The sequence below is a fragment of the Oncorhynchus mykiss genome, chromosome 18 (genome assembly GCF_057628025.1).
Source record: "Oncorhynchus mykiss isolate SJ-2025 chromosome 18, ASM5762802v1, whole genome shotgun sequence".
Lineage (NCBI taxonomy): Eukaryota > Metazoa > Chordata > Actinopteri > Salmoniformes > Salmonidae > Oncorhynchus > Oncorhynchus mykiss.
Genome location: NC_143039.1, coordinates 60,407,951 through 60,431,576, shown reverse-complemented (window position 1 = coordinate 60,431,576; position 23,626 = coordinate 60,407,951). Strand labels below are relative to the sequence as shown.

Genomic DNA, 23,626 nt, shown 5'->3' with positions numbered 1-23,626 from the left:
GATGGGGGAAATCAATTCATATATGGTGTCCAGGGCACAGCTGGCGGCTGAAGGGTGTCTATAGCAAGCGACAACGGTGAGAGACTTGTTTCTGGAAAGGTAGATTTTTAAAAGTAGAAGCTTGAATTGTTTGGGCACAGACCTGGATAGTATGACAGAGCTCTCTGCAGGCTATCTCTGCAGTAGATTGTTACTCCGCCCCTCTTGTCGGAAAATGTTATAGATAGGGATGGAAATTTCAGGATTTTTGGTGGCCTTCCTAAGCCAGGATTCAGACACAGCTAGGACATCCGGGTTGGCGGAGTGTGCTAAAGCAGTGAATAAAACTGGTGCGCGATGAGACAACCGGCCAAACCCTCCCTAACCCGGACGACGCTAGGCCAATTGTGTGTCGCCCCACGGACCTCCCGGTCGCGGACAGTTACGACAGAGCCTGGGCGGGAACCCAGAGTCTCTGGTGGCACAGCTGGCGCTGCCTTAACCACTGCGCCACCCGGGAGGCCCAAAAGACTGTTATTTTATTTGTGAGGTTAATTCTGTTCCACTAATCACACCCCTGAGCTCTGGGCATCTCCAAGTAAATTATTATGCAAATGATGTTCCACTGAGTGTGTGTGACAGATGGGTGTCAAGTCTGAGGTCTGGGAGGAGAGATGGAGAGGTCAGCTCAGTAAGACTGACCTTCTACTTCTCGCTCTACCTCCATCTCTCAGACAGGATGAATGTAGAGAAGGACAGTTTCACTGTGTTCATCTAAAGTGTCGGCATGTCGTCCGTCAGTAATTCACAACTTGTAACTACAGGAGTGTCACTTTTAATTGCATTGAAAAAGAAGGGGGAAAGAGAGCGGGAGAACATAACTGTGACAGATTATTAATTACCCAGCATGCCAAAATGACTCACAAGAGCTCTCAGCTCCGCGCTGTCGCACCCATTCACTGTCACAGATATGATCTACTACTGGTGGACAGAGGCACTTAGACAAACACCCACACAAACTCTCTGACTGGGGTCCCCTAGTATGTCATTTCCTGCCTAAACAACCAATCAATAAATGGGCCCGAACAAAGGTGATTCAAGAATAACCTTGATGGAGACCTGAAGACTTGTGTTAGCTCCCCATGCTCATAGGCATAGCATGCATAGGCTTTAGGACTTCTGGTCCCCATAAGGATAGTAAAACCAAACACACACACACACTGACAGTTGTTGCATTGTTGTGTCAGGTCTATGTCTGTCTGTCTCTGTGATATGTTAAACTGTCCCTGATGACTCAGCCATAACGGCAGAGGACAAGGATATGAGGGGGGTCTTGGAATTTTTTGTGTGTGTGTGTGTGTGTGTGTGTGGGGGGGGGGGGGGGGGGGGGGGGGGGGTCACGACGTGTTATAGTAAATGTATAATTATTTAATTATTACTGGAATTGATTTGGCCAAGTGCAAATGGACTCTGTTCATTGCGCTTTCTGCTTAGCAGCGGTGTAAATTTGTCAACTGCGCGGTGGGAGGGAGATGCCCGTGTGCTTCGCAGTTTACCAGATTTCTTTAATTAAGTTTTCTTGAAGATCACCCCGCGACGCACACGATGCAGCGCTGTAGTTCAGCAGCAGATGACGCGCTATCTCACTCGCCGATGTCACCAAATGGAGTCAAGCTAGCCACAAGTTCTGACAGCTCAATCGTCATGAAACGCAAATACAGCGATGAGTTTCTCTCTCTTGGTACAAACTTTGAGATATAACGAGGTGCACCCACAATGTGTTTTGTGCGGGGAAGTGCTTAGTAATGAGTCTCTCAAAACAAACAAATTAAAAACGGCAGGTCCTGACCAAACATCCACAGCATGACAGTAAAACCCAAGGAGTTCTTTCAGAGCAGGACTGAATGCTTCAGGTAACAGTGCCTCGACAGTGGAAAAGTAAGTCAACTTGCAAGGCATTGTTGTTGTTTTATAAACAGAAACAATGGAATACTATCAAAGTAGTAGTTGTGAATTTCTCTTTCAAATAATTCCCTTGTACACAGCTATTAACGTAGATTGCTAATATTAGCCTAAGTAAGCAAGCTAGCTTGCTATACTAATAGTGCAACCCTAAGTTACAGTACATATGAAGATAAAATGATCAGGCCTATTGTACATCTTACTGTAGAAAGGATTGGTATAAACAACTGTTGCTGTTAAAATACAAGTAATAATTGTTATTCTGAACTGGAGTAAACTGATTGAAGCAAGATGCTTTTTGAGGCAAACTCACACACAGTTCTGGGTTGCTCATCTACAGCAGGAAGCAGTCTCCTACCTGACTGAGAAAGCAGTAGATGTTCTGATCCAGTTTGGCAGTGAGTCAGGGTTCTCAACTCTGGTGTACTTAAAAAACAAGTACAGAAACAGATTCCATGCCGAGCATGACCTCAGGGTTGCACTGTTAAAAACTGAGCCCAGAATAGAAATGCTTGTTGAAAGCTTCAACCAGCCACACACCTCTCATTAGGACCGTGTGTGTTTTCTGCTCTACATCTGTGTGATGTGATCAGTCAGTGTATTCCAATTCAGAATGCTAATTATTTATTGTATTTTAACAGCAGTTCCAACCTAATTTATTTTCAACAATAATTTCTACAGTAAGATGTACAGTAGGCCTGATCATGTTTCTTCTGTACTGTTACTTAGGGTTGCACTATCAAAAACTGACCCTGTGTCTGTGTTTTCTGGTCTACATATGTGTGACGTGATCAATCAGCTTATTCCAGTTCAGAATTAAAATGATTTCTTATATTCTAACAGCAGCAGTTCCAACTTAGACAGATGAGTACAGTGCATTAGGAAACTATTCAGACCATTTCCCTTTAACCAATATATATTTTTATTGAACCTTTTTTTAACTAGGCAAGTCAGTTAGGAACAAATTTGTTCTTGCTGTGGGGATGTTTTTCAGGGGCAGGGACTGGGAGACTAGTCAGGATCGAGGCAAAGATGAACAGAGCAAAGTACAGAGAGATCCTTGATGAAAACCTGCTCCTGAGGTCAAGGGGTATGAATACTTTCTGAATGCACTGTAAGTGCTTTTAATGGGGAAACATAAACATGAATAGCTACAGTTGAAGTCGGAAGTTTACATACACTTCGGTTGGAGTCATAAAAACTCATTTTTCAACCACTCCACAAATTTCTTGTTAACAAACTATAGGTTTGGCAAGTCGGTTAGGACATCTACTTTGTGAATGACACAAGTAATTTTTCCAACAATTGTTTACAGACATATTATTTCATTTATAATTCACTGTATCACAATTCCAGTGGGTCAGAAGTTTACATACACTAAGTTGACTGTGCCTTTAAACAGCTTGAAAAATTGGCTTTAGAAGCTTCTGATAGGCTAAATGACAAAATTTGAGTCAATTGGAGGTGTATCTGTGGATGTATTTCAAGGCCTACCTTCCAGCTAAGTGCCTCTTTGCTTGACATAATGGGAAAATCAAAATAAATCAGCCAAGAACTCATAAAAAACATTGTAGACCTCCACAAGTCTGGTTCATCCTTGGGAGCAATTTCCAAACGCCTGAAGATACCACGTTCATCTGTACAAACAATAGTACGCAAGTATAAATACCATGGGACCACGCAGCCGTCATACCGCTCAGGAAGGAGACATGTTCTGTCTCATAGAGATGAACATACTTTGGTGTGAAAAGTACAAATCAATCCCAGAACAACAGCAAAGGACCTTGTGAAGATGCTGTAGGAAACAGGTACCAAAGTATCTATAACCACAGTAAAACAAGTCCTATATCGACATAACCTGAAAGGCCGCTCAGCAAGGAAGAAGCCACTGCTCCAAAACCACCATAAAAAAAGACCGACTACGGTTTGCAACTGCACATGGGGACAAAGATTGTACTTTTTGGAATATTGTCCTCTGGTCTGATGAAAGAAAAATAGAACTGTTTAGCCATAATGATCATCGTTATGTTTGGAGAAAAAAGGGGGATGCTTGCAAGCTGAAGAACACCATCCCAACCGCGAAGCACGGGGGTGGCAGCATCATGTTGTGGGGGTGCATTGCTGCAGGAGGGACTGGTGCACTTCACAAAATAGATGGCATCCTGAGGAAGGAAAATTATGTGGATATATTGAAGCAACGTCTCAAGACATCAGTCAGGATGTTAAAGCTTGGTCGCAAATGGGTCTTCCAAATGGACAATGACCCCAAGCATACTTCTGAAGTTGTGGCAAAATGTCTTAAGGACAACAGAGTCAAGTTATTGGAGTGGCCATCACAAAGCCCTGACCTCAATCATATAGAACATTTGTGGGCAGGACTGAAAAAGCATGTGTGAGCAAGGAGGCCTACAAACCTGACTCAGTTACACCAACTCTGTCAGGAGGAATGGGCCAAAATTCACCCAACTTATTGTGGGAAGTTTGTGGAAGGCTACCCGAAAAGTTTGACCCAAGTAAAACAGTTTAAAGGCAATGCTACCAAATACTAATTGAGTGTATAAATACTAATCTGACCCACTGGGAATGTGATGAAAGAAATAAAAGCTGAAATAAATAATTCTCTCTACTATTTTTCTGACATTTCACATTCTTAAAATAAAGTGGTGATCTTAACTGACCTATGACAGGGAATTTTTACTAGGATTAAATGTCAGGAATTGTTTGACTAAGGTGTATGTAAACTTCTGACTTCAACTGTATTAATATTATTATATTTCATTGTTATTTACTATTTGTCTATTTTGCATTTGTTTTAGGCATAAGGGCAATATGAAAAGTACCGATATTTACGTATAGTTGCATGTTTTCATAAGCTTGGGTCCCAGGAAAATACAGAATTTCTCATTTGGGTCCCAGGCTGAAAAAGTTGAATAACCCCTGGGTTAGGGTTACAGCTAGGGGTTAGGTTTCATTTTAGGGGTTTGGTGTTAGGGTAAGTTAAGGGTTAGGTTTAATTTTAGGGGTTTGGTGTTAGGGTGAGTTAAGGGTTAGGGAAAATAGGATTTTGAATGGGAATACATTTTTTGGTGCCCACTTGGATAGTAAAACCAACAGTGTACGTGCGTGTGTTCCTCTGGCCTTCGTCCCTCTGGAGCAGGTGGCACTGTTGACGTACTGTCTCCCCAATGCACACACACACTCTGCTGTCTGTTCTCCAGTGTCAGTCTCTGTGGATTCTGCCGTGCCTGAAACTCACTTATCATATCTGAGGGCTTAACTGTCCCTCTCACTGACACACAGCTGACTGACCCGTCTTTAGTAGCAGAAACACTAACACACACAGCTGACTGACCCGTCTTTAGTAGCAGAAACACTAACAAACACAGCTAACTGACCCGTCTTTAGTAGCAGAAACACTGACACACACAGCTGTGTGACCCGTCTTTAGTAGCAGAAACACTGAAATACAGCTGCCTGACCTGTCTTTAGTAGCAGAAACACTGAAATAAAGCTGCCTGACCTGTCTTTAGTAGCAGAAACACTGAAATAAAGCTGCCTGACCCATCTTTAGTAGCAGAAAAACTGACACACACAGCTATCTGACCTGTCTTTAGTAGCAAAAACACTTAACACATACAGCTGACTGACCCGTTTTAGTGGCATAAACACTGACTGACCCATCTTTAGTAGCAGACACACTGACACACACAGCTGACTGACCCATCTTTAGTAGCAGACACACTGACACACACAGCTGACTGACCCATCTTTAGTAGTAGGAACACTGACATACACAGCTGACTGACCCATCTTTAGTAGCAGACACACTGACACACACAGCTGACTGACCCATCTTTAGTAGCAGACACACTGACACACACAGCTGACTGACCCATCTTTAGTAGCAGACACACTGACACACACAGCTGACTGAACCGTCTTTAGTATCAGAAACACTGACACACACAGCTGTGTGACCCATCTTTAGTAGCAGAAACGCTGACTGACCCATCTTTAGTAACAGACACACTGACACACACAACTGACTGACCCGTCTTTAGTATCAGAAACACTGACACACAGCTGACTGACCCGTCTTTAGTATTAGAAACATTGACACACAGCTGTGTGACCCGTCTTTAGTATCAGAAACACTGACACACAACTGACTGACCCGTCTTTAGTATTAGAAACATTGACACACAGCTGACTGACCCATCTATAGTATCAGAAACACTGACACACAGCTGACTGACCCGTCTTTAGTTTTAGAAACATTGACACACAGCTGACTGACCCGTCTTTAGTATCAGAAACACTGACACACAACTGACTGACCTGTCTTTAGAAGCAGAAACACTGACACACAGCTGACTGACCCGTCTTTAGTATCAGAAACACTGACACACAGCTGTGTGACCCGTCTTTAGTATCAGAAACACTGACACACAGCTGTGTGACCCGTCTTTAGTATCAGAAACACTGACACACAGCTGACTGACCTGTCTTTAGTATCAGAAACACTGACACACAGCTGACTGACCCGTCTTTAGTATCAGAAACACTAACACACACAGCTGACTGACCCGTCTTTAGTATCAGAAACACTAACACACACAGCTGACTGACCCGTCTTTAGTATCAGAAACACTGACACACAACTGACTGACCTGTCTTTAGAAGCAGAAACACTGACACACAGCTGACTGACCCGTCTTTAGTATCAGAAACACTAACACACACAGCTGACTGACCCATCTTTAGTAGCAGAAACACTGACACACACAGCTGACTGACCCATCTTTAGTAGCATAAACATAAACCTAGAAAAGGCTCATACAGTAGCCTAAATTACATGCAGGATCTTATTCTAACTTAGGTTAGCTACACTATAGTCAGCTCCATCTTTCTCTCTCTCTTTCTCTCTCTCCCTCACTCTCACACACATGCACGTTCACACACTAACACACACACAATATTATTTTCTCCTTTCTCTTTTAACTTGTTTCCTCCTACAGATTGAAGAGATAGATACAGTATAGAGGAAGGTAGAGAGACAGAGATGAAGAGAGAAAGATACAGAAACAGTGATAGAGAAATAGGGAAACAGAGAGAAAGATAAACTGCCTACTCTATGTTAATTAATCTGCGTGTGTCTGTGATGACCTGTTACTCATAGTCAGGCCTACACACACACACACACACACACACACTTCTTGTGTAACTAACCTTGTGGGACACACAATTCAGTCCTATTCAAAATCCTATTTTCCCTAACCTAACCGTAACCCAAAAAACAAACCTTAACCCAAAAACTTAACCTCCCCAGTGGCGCAGCGTTCTAAGTCACTGTGTCTCAGTGCTAGAGGCGTAACTTCAGATACCCTGGTTCAAATCCAGGCTGTATCACAACCGGCCATGATTGGGAGTCTCGTATGGCGGCGCTCAATTGGCCCAGCATCATCTGGGTTTGGCCTGGTCATTGTCATTGTAAATAAGAACTGACTTGCCTTGTTAAGTAAAGATAAATTCCCAAAACAAACCCTAATTCCTGAAGCTAATTCTTAACCCTAAACCCCCTAGAAGTGGTATTGCACTGTATGGGGATAAAATACAAATGTTATTTTTTTCAGGGGTTAGATGAGCTTTAATACTGCAGATAGATTGTAGCTTTCCAATCCCCCATATATTTTTTGGGTTAATACATATTTATACACACACACACACTACCACTTAGAAATGTCCTTGTTTTTGAAAGAAAAACTTTTTTTTTGCCCATTAAAATAACATCAAATTGATCAGAAATACAGTGTAGACATTGTTAATGTTGTAAATGACTATTGTAGCTGGAAACGGCTGATTTTTTTAATGGAATATCTACATAGCTCGTATTTCTTTCGGGATAAACAAAATGTCCCCAGTTGGTCAAATTTTTGTTTGATTACTATTCTTGTGGGGACTTCTGGTTAAACACGCACACGTATGCGTGCACGCTTACACACACACACACACAGGTCAGGCTCTGGGAACCGCAGCCCATAATAAGAGAGTTCAGAAGACTAAATAGTTTGATCTGCTCTGGTATCTAACTGCTGAGTATCCATAGAGACTGTTGCTATGTCGGCGAAAAATCTCAATTCATTAGGAACAAATATAAATGGCCATCATCGTGTTTGTCGTATCATCATCATATCACCACCATCATCTTCATGATACCCACATCTGAGAGTGTTGAGACCTGTTGGCCTAAAATGTGTAAGCTTTAGAGCTCTCTCTCTTCCTCACCCCCCACCCCCTTCGCTGTCTCTCTAGCTTCTAAAGTGCTGTTTTCACACACTTGAGAAGGACTTTTTTACAGCTTCTTTCTGCAAATTAGTCCAGGACAGTTAACAATAATTATACCTTTCTCTCTCTCTTTCTTTCCCTCTGTCTAGATAAATAGCCAAGAGGGAGAGTGGGGGAGTGAAGCAGAGAAGGAAATGAGAGATTAAAAGGGAGTAAGAAAACCTCTAGCTGTTCTATGCAAACGTTCGTTACCCACCACTAAGCCACAATGAGACAGGTGTGTTATAGCAGGTGCACGCACGCACATGCATGCACACACACGCACACACACGCATGCACACACGCATGCATTCACACACACACAGAGTATTCAAAGGATGTCCTTACAAACCAAGTTAAGTAGAGTACATTAATATGTAGCATACATTAAATTGTTTTAGGCTGCTCTGCTCTCTTCCCCAAAAGCTCCAGCAATTTTACACTTACAGTAAACACCTCACAGTACAGACGCACTAGAGAGCTATAGCTGATGTACCAGCTGAGTGTCTCTCTCACACACACACACAGCTGTCCTCTTTCTAATAGACTTTATATAATAGGTGGGTCTATTTCTGACAGTGTGCCATGGGGAGATGAGGCCGACACCCAGTCTCCATCTCTGCACGCCGTGCCAACCATACCGCCTAAACCTAGACTAGCAGGTGACAACTAGGCTACTGTGTGTGCGAGAGATAGATGGATGGATAGATGGGAAAGGGAGAGAGAGAGAGAGAATTTTGTGCGCGTGCCTTTCAGTGTCACGCAGCAGAGCTGGTGTGTGTGTTGGAGATACAGCGTGTGGGTGGAGAGAGAGGCAGCTCGTGCACTGTGCTGGTGTCTGACAGATAGAAAAGCGAAAGGCGCGTAGTGGAAACCAACCGTGACTCACTCAAAAATACACCTCTAAAAAGAGCCGACCCGAGCGTCTGAGGGGAGATTTGACACGGACACGGCGCTCGAGGAGCTCCTGGTTTACGAATCATCTCCCGCGAGGTAAAATAAACACACACTCCCACTGTTTACTGAAGTGGCTGTTGATGTTGTGGTTGATGATGATGATGATGATGTTATTGTTGTTTGTCGCTGTGCTATCGAGTTGTGCTGTGTCTTCTCCTTCGGGTTGTTGCAGTTTTTATAGATAAACCTATATCCATGGGTTAGTCATCCCCCGGCCAAATGGCTTTACCTATTTTCATACTGAGGGCTGACAGACAAGTCCACATGGTCAGATATTGTTACTAAATGTGTGCTAAATGTCCACGAACACCAGATACTGGTTTTGTCCTTGACAATTCATTTATTTGGACAAGTTTTGCTAAATGGGCCCTGTACGCAGGCTACCTTCTCGGTTTACCAGAGGAAAAATGAGGTCAAACAGCAACTGAAATACGTGGTGAACTGGCGGTGACGGTGTGTGCTCCTGTCCTCCCAGAGAGAGAAAAAAAGAAAGAAAAAGAGAGTGAGAGGGGGAAGTAGAGATAGATAGGGAGAGAGTTAGAGAGGGGGTGGGGGGTAAGGAGAGAGAGGTTTAGTTGACAGCCCAATGAAGGTTGTGAGCAGGAGGTCTATAGGGGTAAAAATATCATGTGTCTTAGCTCAGCCAGGGCACAGGAATGCCACACACACACACCCTGAATAGTAGCTTGACTGGCCACTATGGTTATATCAGCTCTGTCTCAGTGGGTCAAGTGGATTCTACAGAGAAATATGATACACACATACACATACAGTGCATTCATAAAGTATTCAGACCCCTTGACTTTTTCCACATTTTGTTACGTTACAGCCTTAATCTAAAAATGGATTCAATACATGTTTTCCCTCATCAATCTACACTCAATAATAATAATAAACACTCATAATGACAAAGCCAAAACAAGTTTTTTGAAATGTTTGCAAATGTATTACAAATAAAAAACAAATACCTTATTTACTTAAGAGTTCAGATCCTTTGCTATGACACTAGAAATTGAGTTCAGGTGCATCCTGTTTCCATTTATCATCCTTCAGATGTTTCTACAACTTGATTGGAGTCCACCTGTGGTAAATTAAATTGATTGAACATTATTTGGAAAGGCACACACCTGTCTATATAAGTTCCCACAATCAGAGCAAAAACCAAGCAATGAGGTCGAAGGAATTGTCTGTAGAGCGCCGAGACGGTATTGTGTCAAGGCACAGATCTGGGGAAGGGTACCAAAACATTTCTGCAGCATTGAAGGTCTCCAAGAACACAGTGGCCTCCATCATTCTTAAATGGGAGAAGTTTGAAACTACCAAGATTCTTCCTAGAGCTGGCTCTATGAAGGTCTGATGAAACCAAGATTGAACTCTATGGCCTGAATGCCAAGCATCACGTCTGGAGGAAACCTGACACCATCCCTACGGTGAAGCATGGTGGTGACAGCATCATGCTGTGGGGATGTTTTTCAGCGGCAGGGACTGGGAGACTAGTCAGGATTGAGGGAAAGATAAACGGAGCAAAGTACAGAGAGATCCTTGATGAAAACCTGCTCCAGAGCACTCAGGACCTCAGACTGGGATGACGGTTCACCTTCCAACAGGACAACAACCCTAATTACACTGCCAAGACAACGCAGGAGTGGCTTCGGGATAAGTCTCAATGTCCTTGAGTGGCCCAGCCAGAGCCCGGACTTGAACCCGATCGAACATCTCTGGAGAGACCTGAAAATAGCTGTGCAGTGACGCTCCCCATCCAACCTGACAGAGCTTAAGAGGATCTTCAGAGAAGAATGGGAGAAACTCCCCAAACACAGGTGTGCCAGGCTTGTAGTGTCATATCCAAGAAGACTCAAGGTTATAATTGCTGCCAAAGGTGTATCAACAAAGTACTGAGTAAAGGGTCTGAATACTTATGTAAATGTGATATTTCTGTTTATTTTTTTACATTTTCAAATAATTCTTAAAACCTGTTTGTGCTTTGTCATTATGAAATATTGTGTGTACACTAATGAAGAAAAAAAAACTATTTTAGAATAAGGCTGTAATGTAATAAAAATGTGGAAAAAGTCAAGGGGCCTGAATACTTTGAGTGCACTGTACTGGTGTGTGGCCCCCAGTCAACCATGACTCTGGTTGACCAGTGGTTAGCCCACTGCAGGTACCAAGTGTTGTTGTTGTTGTAAGGTTCCAGACTCGGGTTGGCCGTACAAAGTCGGACACAACGTTATACAGATTTTTTTTACTTTTTCCCCCCAGAACTACACTGAACAAAAATATTAACGCAACATGTAGTGTTGGTCCCATGTTTCATGAGCTGAAATAAAAGATCCCCAAAATGTTATATACAAACAAAAAGCTTATTTCTCTCAAATGTTGTGCATAAATTTGTTTACGTCCCTGTTAGTGAGCATTTATCATTTGCCACGATAACCCATCCCCCTGACAGGTGTGGCATATGAAGAAGCTGATTAAACGGCATGATCATTACACAGGTCCACCTTGTGCTGGGGACAATAAAAGGCCACTCTAAAATGTTCAGTTTTGCCACACAACAATGCCACAATTGTCTCAAGTTTTGCGGGAGCGTGCAATTGGCATGCTGATTGCAGGAAAGTCCACCAGAGCTGTTGCCAGAGAATTGAATGTTCATTTCTCTACCATAAACTGCCTCCAACATAATTTTAGAGAATTTGGCAGTATGTCCAACCAGCCTCACAACCGCCAACCACGTGTAACCACGCCAGCCCAGGACCTCCACATCCGGCTTCGTCTGAGACCCGTCACCCGGACAGCTGATGAAACTGAGGAATATTTCTGTCTGTAATAAAGCCCTTTTGTGGGGGAAAAAACTCAGATTGGCTGGGCAAGGCTCCCCATTAGGTGGGCCTGGCTCCAAAGTGGGTGGGTCTATGCCCTCCCAGGCCCACCCATAGCTGTGCCCCTGCCCACTCATGTGAAACCCATAGATTTGGGCCTCATTTATTTCAATTGACTGATTTTCTTATATGAAATGTAAGTCAGTAAAAAAAAAATAATTGTTGCTTTTCTATTTTTGTTCAGTGTAGTTTAGTAGGCTACTCGATATGGTGTGCAAAACCACTTTCTGCAGGTGAAGAACTGGTAACTAAACTTTTCTCTCCTCGGGCACAGGGGCAGTTGGATCAGCAGATGAATGATGATGCACAGGCCTAAACAGACACAGGTCCCTGTGTCCCGCCTCCATCTGTCACACTCCAACAAGCGTGTCACAGTTTCTCCAGTGTTCAGCTAAAACTCTCCTCTCTCCCCTCCTTAAAGCCTCCCATAAAGCTCCGTTACCACGGTGATCAGTTCAACCCAGCAGCCATATGCTCCACTCTCCTCTTCCTGCTGATTCTACACTTTCCCTACCCTCTTTTCTATCCCTCTTTCTGAGCTTTCTCTCTGATCTCTCTCTCTTTTCATCACTGCTTCTCCCCATCTTTTTCTGTATCCTTTCTCTCTCCCATCTCTCTCTGTCCGTGTCCCTAAATCTCTTTACCCCTCTTTCTGGATCTATGTAATACACTTTCTTTGTAGCCATGGCTGTGTCCCAAATGGCACCTCTATTCCCTATGCAGTGCACTACTTTGGACCAGACACTACATAAGGAAATAGGTGCCATTTGAAACGTAGACCACGTCTGCCCAAACTATCTATTAAACAAACTGCTTTAGACGCAACATTAGTAATCATAACTCTAATAGGGTGGTGTTCCATATATAAATTACCCCTATGACACTGGTGTTACAGGAATAAGTGTCCCCTATGACCCTGTGGTGTTACAGGAATAAGTGTCCCCTATGACCCTGTGGTGTTACAGGAATAAGTGTTCCCTATGACACTGTGGTGTTACAGGAATAAGTGTTCCTGTCCAAGGGGTTGGAGCGCTGGCCGGAATGTGGTTTTTCCCACCAGTGGGATCAGGAGCTCAGCTCGGAATTCTGGGAATATTGCTGCCGGCAGATCGGATGATGCCTCCCACAGCTGCTGTTACTAAGAAAAGCCTAAGAATACACACGTTACGCATACACTCACTGCGCACACACATTTACTATGTACACACACGCTCATGCACACACCCTTAGACCCAACTAGGCAGCCATGGAGTGTGTTGTACAGGGGGAAGGAGGTCAGAGAGAGGCAGCATATGTAAAAGCCGTTCTATGGGATCTGCAAGTGACATTAAGTAGGTGTGTGTGTGTTTATATCAGTAACTGACGTGTGTGTTTTGTAGTTTTCAGAGAGGATGTCTGAAGCGATCGTCCCAGAATCCTCAGGGCTGAGGTCATGTAACGAGTTATGCCCCTCCGCTCTGCCATCCTCACCCCCCCTTGCCACAGAGGATGAGTGTCACCATGACAACAGAAAGGTGGAGCAGCAGGTAAGACTTGTGACTGAATTAGGTGTTGTTATTATAGATCAGATAGGTGACATGACTGGTGGTCCCTGAGGAATGCCATGTGATGTCACTGTGTGATGATTTGTCACATTTTGTCCCACAGAAACCCGTCAGTAACCAGGGGCAACCAGCCAGGAAGAGAACCAAGGTAGACTCTGTTTCTGTCACACACCTACGTAGAACCATATATATCACTGTTGTGTATGTACACTGTGTCAGCCTTGATTTAGCCCCGGGGGGGCAGGGTTTGCACTTCTGAGGCTATTTCATTGGTTAATGTTGTTGCTTGTTTCAGGCCAAAGGCAGGTTGGTGAGGAGCATGGCTGTGTGTGAGGAGTCATTCCCACCATCCCCTCCTGACACCACCCAAGACAGCCAGGTAACACACACACACACATAAAACATGCACGCACAACACACACACTCTCATAACACAGACACAAAACATGCACAACACACACACATCATGTGATGTTTGATGTTTTAGAGCTCTGTTGAAGTCACCATGCTGCCAGGTTGCCATGACAACGATGAGGAAGAGCAGAGCAAAGAGCCAAATGTGCCCACGCTAATTATCTCAGACACCAGTCAGGAATACACAGACTCTACTGGGATTGACCTGCACCAGTTTATCATCACCACCCTGAACAGCAATCCCAGGTACAAAAAACTGTGTGTGTGTGTGTGTAACTGCTTAGCTAGCAATGATGTCATGGTAATAATATGATGTCATGGTGTTGTCATCTTTCAGGGACAGGATGATGCTGTTGAAACTGGAGCAGGACATGATCGACTTCATCACAGACAACGGGTATGTGTGTGTATGTGTGGCCATAATTTTTAATGCAAATATGATTTACTGTATTTACTTCAATGTGTTGTCTAAGCAGGACTGTCATCCCCTCCCATCTTCTTCTCTCTCCCTCTCTCAGTCCTTATAAGAAATTCCCTCACATGTCTTCCTACCATCGTATGTTGGTCCACCGGGTAGCAGCCTACTTTGGCATGGAACACAATGTGGACCAGACTGGCAAATCTGTCATCATCAATAGCACCAGTAACACACGCATGTACGTAACTCTCTCCTCTCTGTGGTATATCAGTACGCTTGCAACAACAGGATCGTGGGTTGGGTTTGATTCCCGCTGGGGACACCCATACAATAACGTGTGTCCTCACTACTATAAGTCTTTGGACATAAATGTGTCTGAAGGACATATTATTGTTGTTGTATTATTCTCTATTTCTGTATGTGTGTAGACCAGAGCAGAGGTTTATGGACTATGTCCAGGAGGAGAGAGGAGAGGAGACTCAGTGGAGAACCATACTGAAGAGAGACAACGCAGAAGACAACCAGGTAGCTAGCTGTCTGTCTGTCTGTCTTTCTTTCTGTCTTTCTTTCTTTCTTTCTTAGTAGCATGTAAGCACTATATAAGCTTGCATATTTGGACAGCTTTTAGAGGTCCTTGTCAGAGTTCCAGATTTTGAGAGGTTGTGTTCTTATCCTGCCCCCACCAGGCGAGGCTCCACCCACTACGCGAGGAGAGGCGGAGCAAATCAATGGAAGAGAGAGAGGAGGAGTACCAGAGAGCTAGAGAAAGGATATTCAACCAGGAGGTACAACCACACACACACACACACACACACACACACACACACACACACACATCTTATTCTTTCTTCTGTCTTCCACAGCCTGCCTGTCCCCAGGAGACCAGGTAATATTGTTTTTATGTTAGACGTAAATAAAGTTGGGTTGACGTTTTTTTTTTATGTTCCCCAATGGACGGTTGTAATAACATTGTGATGATTATTGTGTGTCGTTATTGCAGGTCTATAGAGGATGGTAGCCCCCATGCTGCGACTCAGAGAAGGCAGCTCTTTAGGTGAGTGTGCTCTCGACTGGTGGCTGAGTGGTACTGAATCTTGACCGTGCTAGTAGCGTTTAGCTGAACACACTACCGGGCCTTTAATGACCAGTTTACTAGTCTAAATCAGTTGCTGGTCTGTGTGTCCTTCAGGGGTACCAGGGGTAACTCGGGCTCAAGCCGACAGAGCAGCACGGAGACTGACTATAGTCGCTATAGTAACTGGAGCAGCACTGACTCAGGTCGCTATAGCAACGACCCCCGACCCTGGAGCAGCACAGACTCAGACTCTGCCTATCAGAGGCCCGCCCCCAAGGCCCGACCAGCCAATCACAGCTGGGACGCACGAGGTAGAAAATAATCTAATTTAATGGAACTATGATCCTGATCCTTTTCCATGTACTTTAATGTCTCCCTTCTCTCCCTTTCCCACCTTCTCTCCTCCTCTCTCCCTTTCCCACCTTCTCTCCTCCTCTCTCCCTTTCCCACCTTCTCTCCCTTTCCCACCTTCTCTCCCTTTCCCACCTTCTCTCCTCCTCTCTCCCTTTCCCACCTTCTCTCCCTTTACCACCTTCTCTCCCTTTCCCACCTTCTCTCCTCCTCTCTCCCTTTCCCACCTTCTCTCCTCCTCTCTCCCTTTCCCACCTTCTCTGCTCCTCTCTCCCTTTCCCACCTTCTCTGCTCCTCTCTCCCTTTCCCACCTTCTCTGCTCCTCTCTCCCTTTCCCACCTTCTCTCCTCCTCTCTCCCTTTCCCACCTTCTCTCCTCCTCTCTCCCTTTCCCACCTTCTCTCCTCCTCTCTCCCTTTCCCACCTTCTCTCCCTTTCCCACCTTCTCTCCTCCTCTCTCCCTTTCCCACCTTCTCTCCTCCTCTCTCCCTTTCCCACCTTCTCTCCTCCTCTCTCCCTTTCCCACCTTCTCTGCTCCTCTCTCCCTTTCCCACCTTCTCTGCTCCTCTCTCCCTTTCCCATCTTCTCTGCTCCTCTCTCCCTTTCCCACCTTCTCTGCTCCTCTCTCCCTTTCCCACCCTCTCTCCCTTTCCCAACTTCTCTCCCTTTCCCAACTTCTCTCCTCCTCTCTCCCTTTCCCAACTTCTCTCCCTTTCCCAACTTCTCTCCTCCTCTCTCCCTTTCCCAACTTCTCTCCCTTTCCCAACTTCTCTCCTCCTCTCTCCCTTTCCCAACTTCTCTCCCTTTCCCAACTTCTCTCCTCCTCTCTCCTTTCCCAACTTCTCTCCCTTTCCCAACTTCTCTCCTCCTCTCTCCCTTTCCCACCTTCTCTCCTCCTCCTCTCCCTTTCCCACCTTCTCTCCTCCTCTCTCCCTTTCCCACCTTCTCTCCTCCTCTCTCCCTTTCCCACCTTCTCTCCTCCTCTCTCCCTTTCCCACCTTCTCTCCCTTTCCCACCTTCTCTCCCTTTCCCACCTTCTCCACTCCTCTCTCCCTTTACCACCTTCTCTCCCTTTACCACCTTCTCTCCCTTTCCCACCTTCTCTCCTCCTCTCTCCCTTTCCCACCTTCTCTGCTCCTCTCTCCCTTTCCCACCTTCTCTGCTCCTCTCTCCCTTTCCCGACTTCTCTGCTCCTCTCTCCCTTTCCCACCTTCTCTGCTCCTCTCTCCCTTTCCCACCTTCTCTCCTCCTCTCTCCCTTTCCCACCTTCTCTCCTCCTCTCTCCCTTTCCCACCTTCTCTCCTCCTCTCTCCCTTTCCCACCTTCTCTCCCTTTCCCACCTTCTCTCCTCCTCTCTCCCTTTCCCACCTTCTCTCCTCCTCTCTCACTTTCCCACCTTCTCTCCTCCTCTCTCCCTTTCCCACCTTCTCTGCTCCTCTCTCCCTTTCCCACCTTCTCTGCTCCTCTCTCCCTTTCCCACCTTCTCTGCTCCTCTCTCCCTTTCCCACCTTCTCTCCTCCTCTCTCCCTTTCCCACCTTCTCTCCTCCTCTCTCCCTTTCCCACCTTCTCTCCTCCTCTCTCCCTTTCCCACCTTCTCTCCTCCTCTCTCCCTTTCCCACCTTCTCTCCTCCTCTCTCCCTTTCCCACCTTCTCGCCTCCTCTCTCCCTTTCCCACCTTCTCGCCTCCTCTCTCCCTTTCCCACCTTCTCGCCTCCTCTCTCCCTTTCCCACCTTCTCGCCTCCTCTCTCCCTTTCCCACCTTCTCGCCTCCTCTCTCCCTTTCCCACCTTCTCTCCTCCTCTCTCCCATTCCCACCTTCTCTCCTCCTCTCTCCCTTTCCCACCTTCTCTCCCTTTCCCACCTTCTCTCCTCCTCTCTCCCTTTCCCACCTTCTCTCCTCCTCTCTCCCTTTCCCACCTTCTCTCCCTTTCCCACCTTCTCTCCTCCTCTCTCCCTTTCCCACCTTCTCTCCCTTTCCCAACTTCTCTCCTCCTCTCTCCCTTTCCCACCTTCTCTCCTCCTCTCTCCCTTTCCCACCCTCTCTCCCTTTCCCAACTTCTCTCCCTTTCCCACCTTCTCTCCTCCTCTCTCCCTTTCCCACCTTCTCTCCTCCTCTCCCCCTTTCCCACCTTCTCTCCTCCTCTCTCCCTTTCCCACCTTCTCTCCCTTTCCCACCTTCTCTCCTCCTCTCTCCCTTTCCCACCTTCTCTCCTCCTCTCTCCCTTTCCCACCTTCTCTCCTTTTCCCACCTTCTCTCCCTTTCCCACCTTCTCTCCTCCTCTCTCCCTTTCCCACCTTCTCTCCCTTTCCCAACTTCTCTCCTCCTCTCTCCCTTTCCCACCTTCTCTCCTCCTCTCTCCCTTTCCCACCCTCTCTCCCTTTCCCAACTTCTCTCCCTTTCCCACCTTCTCTCCTCCTCTCTCCCTTTCCCAACTTCTCTCCCTTTCCCAACTTCTCTCCTCCTCTCTCCCTTTCCCAACTTCTCTCCTCCTCTCTCCCTTTCCCAACTTCTCTCCCTTTCCCAACTTCTCTCCTCCTCTCTCCCTTTCCCAACTTCTCTCCCTTTCCCAACTTCTCTCCTCCTCTCTCCCTTTCCCAACTTCTCTCCCTTTCCCAACTTCTCTCCTCCTCTCTCCCTTTCCCACCTTCTCTCCCTTTCCCACCTTCTCTCCTCCTCCTCTCCCTTTCCCAACTTCTCTCCTCCTCCTCTTCCTTTCCCACCTTCTCTCCTCCCCTCTCCCTTCCCCACCTTCTCTCCTCCTCTCTCCCTTTCCCACCTTCTCTCCTCCTCTCTCCCTTTCCCACCTTCTCTCCTCCTCTCTCCCTTTCCCACCTTCTCTCCTCCTCTCTCCCTTTCCCACCTTCTCTCCTCTCTCCCTTTCCCACCTTCTCTCCTCCTTATCTCCCTTTCCCTCCTTCTCTCCTCCTCTCTCCCTTTACCTCCTCATCTGTCATCTGTCTCTCTGTATCTCTCTCTCCCAGATGACCATGCCCCCACCACAGGCTCCAACTACCTCACGGTGCCCATGGAGAACGGGATTCCACCAGGAAGTATATTACTGAACCCACATACAGGTACACACACATACACATACATGTATATGTGAAAAGGGAATTGTGAGTTTAACCTTGACCTCTAACCCCAGGCCAGCCCTTCTTGAACCCAGACGGAAGTCCTGCCATCTACAACCCCCCCGACCCCCAGCAGCCAACAAGAAGCCAGCCTCAGCAGCAGGCCCCTCTGCCGCAGCAGCCAATGGCTGGCCACACAGTCCCTCAGGTAAAAACACTGATTGCACAGTAACCAAATAGAATTTGAATACAAATACAATAATCTACCTATTCATTAGTTATACTAAATGTATAAACAGTCCTGTCCATGCAACCCGATTGGCCAAATTGTGTTCCAGCCGTGTCGATAATAGCAATAAACAGAGCCTGTTTTTGTAATAGAAGACTGGCAATAACAATGCTTTCTCTCAGGTGGTTCAATATTCGTCCGTCTCTTATCCTCCCCAGCAGTTGCAATACTCTACGGTACTGAGTTTTTTCATGCATGTGTTTTTGTGGACATAACAGTGTATGCATGAACAGTAAAAATTTATTATGTCTGTCTGCGTGTCTTTGTTAACATGCTCTCTGTGGTCCTCAGAGCGAGGACCTGTCGTCTCAGTTTGGTCACATTACTGTGAGCTGTCAGCCATTGGGGGAAGCTCCGTCTCTATACCCTCCCTTAGCCTCTCCCACACAGAGTTATGTCTATACCGCCCCTCCCCCTCCTCACAACCCCCCCAGCTACTGCCAACCCCCTCCAACTCAGGTAGGAATAACACAACACAATCATAATAGAATGGTAGCATAGAATCGTAGAATGATAGAATAGTCCCATGTGTTAGCATAGAATCGTAGAATGATAGAATAGTCCCATGTGTTAGCATAGAATCGTAGAATGATAGAATAGTCCCATGTGTTAGCATAGAATCGTAGAATGACAGAACAGAATAATAGAATAGTCCCATGTGTTAGCATAGAATCGTAGAATGACAGAACAGAATAATAGAATAGTCCCATGTGTTAGCATAGAATCGTAGAATGACAGAACAGAATAATAGAATAGTCCCATGTGTTAGCATAGAATCGTAGAATGATAGAACAGAATAATAGAATAGTCCCATGTGTTAGCATAGAATCGTAGAATGACAGAACAGAATAATAGAATAGTCCCATGTGTTAGCATAGAATCGTAGAATGACAGAACAGAATAATAGAATAGTCCCATGTGTTAGCATAGAATCGTAGAATGACAGAACAGAATAATAGAATAGTCCCATGTGTTAGCATAGAATCGTAGAATGACAGAACAGAATAATAGAATAGTCCCATGTGTTAGCATAGAATCGTAGAATGACAGAACAGAATAATAGAATAGTCCCATGTGTTAGCATAGAATCGTAGAATGACAGAACAGAATAATAGAATAGTCCCATGTGTTAGCATAGAATCGTAGAATGACAGAACAGAATAATAGAATAGTCCCATGTGTTAGCATAGAATCGTAGAATGATAGAACAGAATAATAGAATAGTCCCATGTGTTGACATGATGTTGAACTCTGTACTGTAGGTGCCTGTGTATTACTACTCTACTACTCAGTATCCTACCTCAGCACCCCAAAGACCTGCCACACCTACCCAGGCCATACAGCCTACAGGTACGTACGTGTGTGTGTGCGTGCGTGCGGCAGTAGGGAGGGGGGCCGTTACACTGTAAGAGATGTAGTCTGAGGTCTCACAGTGAACCGGTCTCTTTTCCTGCTGCTTCTACTCTACAGAGAGATCCTGATTAGCTGCTAGTCCTCCATTTGTCAGATATTACAGCAAATGATACAGCTTTGAATTAGCTTTAAACAAACAAGCAATTGATTGATGTTTTATGAATAATCTGCTGGGCATTTATCTGTATATCTGTCTCTGTGTGTATTTGTAGGTTACTCTCCTGTCGTAGCCAATCAGCAGCAGACCTACCAGGGGATGATGAGTTTGCAGCTGCCTCAGAGCCAAGCCCAAAGATTGCTGGGTTCTTATCCACCTGGCTCCTCCCACCCATGTGGTGTAACACAGGTAACTATGACAACCACAGTGTCATATACTCAGTGGCCATTGTATTAGGTACACCACCCTGTTCACAGAAATGGTGAGCTCCTACAGTGAGTCACGTAGCTGTGGCTTGCTGTATAAAGCAGGCAGACAGGCATCGAAGCATTCAGTAACTGTTTGATTGAACGTTAGAATTGGCAGAACGAGTGGCCCAAGTGATTTTGAGCATGGTATGATAGTCGGTGCCAGACGCGCCGGTTTCAGTATCTCAGAAACGGACTCCTGCGCTTTTCACGTTTGACAGTATCTAGGGTTTACAGAGAATGGTGCCACAAACAAAAACATCCAGTCAGCGGCAGTCCTGTGGGCGAAAACAGCTCCTTGGTGAGAGTACAACAGTGGTATGTAAAACGGCACCTCGGAACGCACTTGTCGGACCTTGTCACATATTGGCTATTGCAGGAGACGACCACACCTGGTACTACTCCTATCAGCTAAAAACAAGAAGAGCTGGCTCAAGTGGTCACGCAATCACCAACTGGACAATTGAGGAGTGGAAAAACATTGCCTGGTTCGACGAATCCCGGTTTCTGTTGCGTCATACCAATGGAAGAGTCAGGCTTTGGCGTAAGCAGCATGAGTCCATGGCCCATCCTGCATGGTGTCAACGGTACAGGCTGATGATGGGGGTGTAATGGTGTGGAAGGTCAAATGTCTGCAGGATGACTAAGTCCCTTTGGATAAGCGTCTGCTAAATGGCTTATATTAGACCAAATTAGCAACATTTCCATGCCCTGAAGAGTTCCGGTTGTTCTGGAGGCAAAGGGGGGTCCGGCCTGGTACTAGATGGGTGTACCTAATAAACTGACCACAGTAATTCCTCAGTGTTGAATTAAAGTTGCAGTGTTGTCAGGCTACTAATCAAATCTATGCCTAAATTGAATCTCTCCCTCAGGGTGGTGTGGGGGTATCGTATCCCCAGACTGGTCTCATGTCGCGGGGTGAGGGGGGTTACTGCTGCATGGTATCTCCAACCTGTCCCCCTGGTCCCATACCCCCTCCCCCTCTACACACCGGCTGCCATGCCTCCAGCTGTAGCAACATCAGCAGCCAGGGGTGGGCGGGAAAATACTAACACGACCCCACACATACACACGCCCCCACCCAAACTAAACTTACATAACCCCCACACATACACACACTTGACCTCCCTTCCCCCCCACCTCTACTTGCACAACCCCACCGGACTGTGTTGATTGAGATGCAACCAGTGTTCAAGCTGTCACACACACAGTATACCACAGGCAATGTATTGTGCCAAAGCTGTATCAGAGGTACTGTACTGATTTAAAAGCATCATTTATATACTCCAGTTGAGTTTTGTATGGATATGAAATGATTATATATATGTATTGTAGTGTTTGAGCAGAATAAACTGATGTGGCTGCTTTGACAGGGCACCTTTCTAACGGCTGTGGTCTCTTTCACATTGAGGATTTGATCTGATTTTCTAATCTACACACTGCTGACATTTGTTAGCATTGATTGTATCACAATTATTAAATTGTTGAACGGATGTTTTTTTTGTTGTTGATAGATCCAGAATGTAATTCACAGAGAGCAATCTATAACAAGTCTTACACTTATGAAAAATATAAAACGCAACATGTAAAAGATCCCAGATATTTTCCATTTATCTCTCAAATTTTGTGCACATTTATTTACATCCCTGTTAGTGAGCTTTTCTCCTTTGCCAAGATAATTAATCGATCTGACGGGTGGCATATCAAGAAGCTGATTAAACAGCATTATCATTGCACAGGTGTACCTTGTGCTGGGGACAATAAAAGGCCACTGTAAAATGTGCAGTTGTCACACAACACAATGCCACCGATGTCTCAAGTTGAGGGAGCATGCAATTGACATGACTGCAGAAATTGAATGCTAATTTCTCTACCATAAGCCACCTCCAATGCCATTTTAGAGAATTTGGCAGTACGTTCAACCGGCATCACAACTGCAGACCACATTTATGACATTGTGTTGGTGAGCGGTTTGCCGATGTCAACATTGTGTACAGAGTGCCCCATGGTGGTGGTGGGGTTATGGTATGGGCAGGCATAAGCTACGGACAACAAACACAATTGCATCTTATTGATGCCAATTTGAGATCCAAAGGCCCATTTTTGTGCAAGTCATCTGCAGCCATCACCTTATTTTTTTAGCATGATAATGCACAGCCCCATGTTGCAAGGATTTCTACACAATTCCTGGAAGCTGAAAATGTCCCAGTTCTTCCATGGCCTGCATACTCACCAGACATGTCACCCATTGAGCATGTTTGGGATGCTCAGGATCGACGGTGTCTTCCAGTTCCCGCCAATATCAAGGAACTTCACACAGCTGTTGAAGAGGAGTGGGACAACATTCCACAGGCCACAGCCTGATCAACTCTATGAGAAGGAGATGTGTCACGCTGCATGAGGCAAATGGTGGTCTCACCAGATATGGACTGGTTTTCTGATATACACCCCTACCTTTTAAGGCATCTGTGACCAACAGATGCATATTTGTATTTCCAGTCGTGAAATCCAGATTAGGGCCTAATGAATTGATTTCAATTG

At 45.5% G+C, this 23,626-nt stretch overlaps 1 protein-coding gene across 4 annotated transcripts; it reads left to right on the top strand.

The window, feature by feature from the left end:
* Window positions 1–1,482: 1,482 nt before the first annotated feature.
* On the top strand, window positions 1,483–22,471 carry arpp21 (cAMP regulated phosphoprotein 21). Of its 4 annotated transcripts, none has more exons than XM_036953160.2 (20): window positions 1,483–1,917; window positions 8,376–8,503; window positions 13,484–13,630; window positions 13,752–13,796; window positions 13,944–14,027; window positions 14,136–14,308; window positions 14,400–14,459; window positions 14,581–14,718; window positions 14,909–15,005; window positions 15,167–15,265; window positions 15,344–15,366; window positions 15,481–15,534; window positions 15,670–15,866; window positions 18,889–18,981; window positions 19,053–19,186; window positions 19,390–19,443; window positions 19,559–19,726; window positions 20,530–20,617; window positions 20,893–21,026; window positions 21,958–22,471. In XM_036953160.2, the coding sequence occupies exons 2-20, from the start codon at window positions 8,495–8,497 to the stop codon at window positions 22,135–22,137; spliced, it is 1,977 nt and encodes a 658-aa protein (XP_036809055.2). In that variant the 5' UTR covers window positions 1,483–1,917; window positions 8,376–8,494; the 3' UTR covers window positions 22,138–22,471. The 4 variants fall into 4 exon arrangements, with proteins under 4 accessions (XP_036809055.2, XP_036809057.2, XP_090065061.1 ...); XM_090208935.1 differs by having other exon boundaries at window positions 1,619–1,917; window positions 8,376–9,258; XM_036953162.2 differs by lacking the exon at window positions 8,376–8,503 and having other exon boundaries at window positions 1,602–1,917.
* Window positions 22,472–23,626: the final 1,155 nt, after the last annotated feature.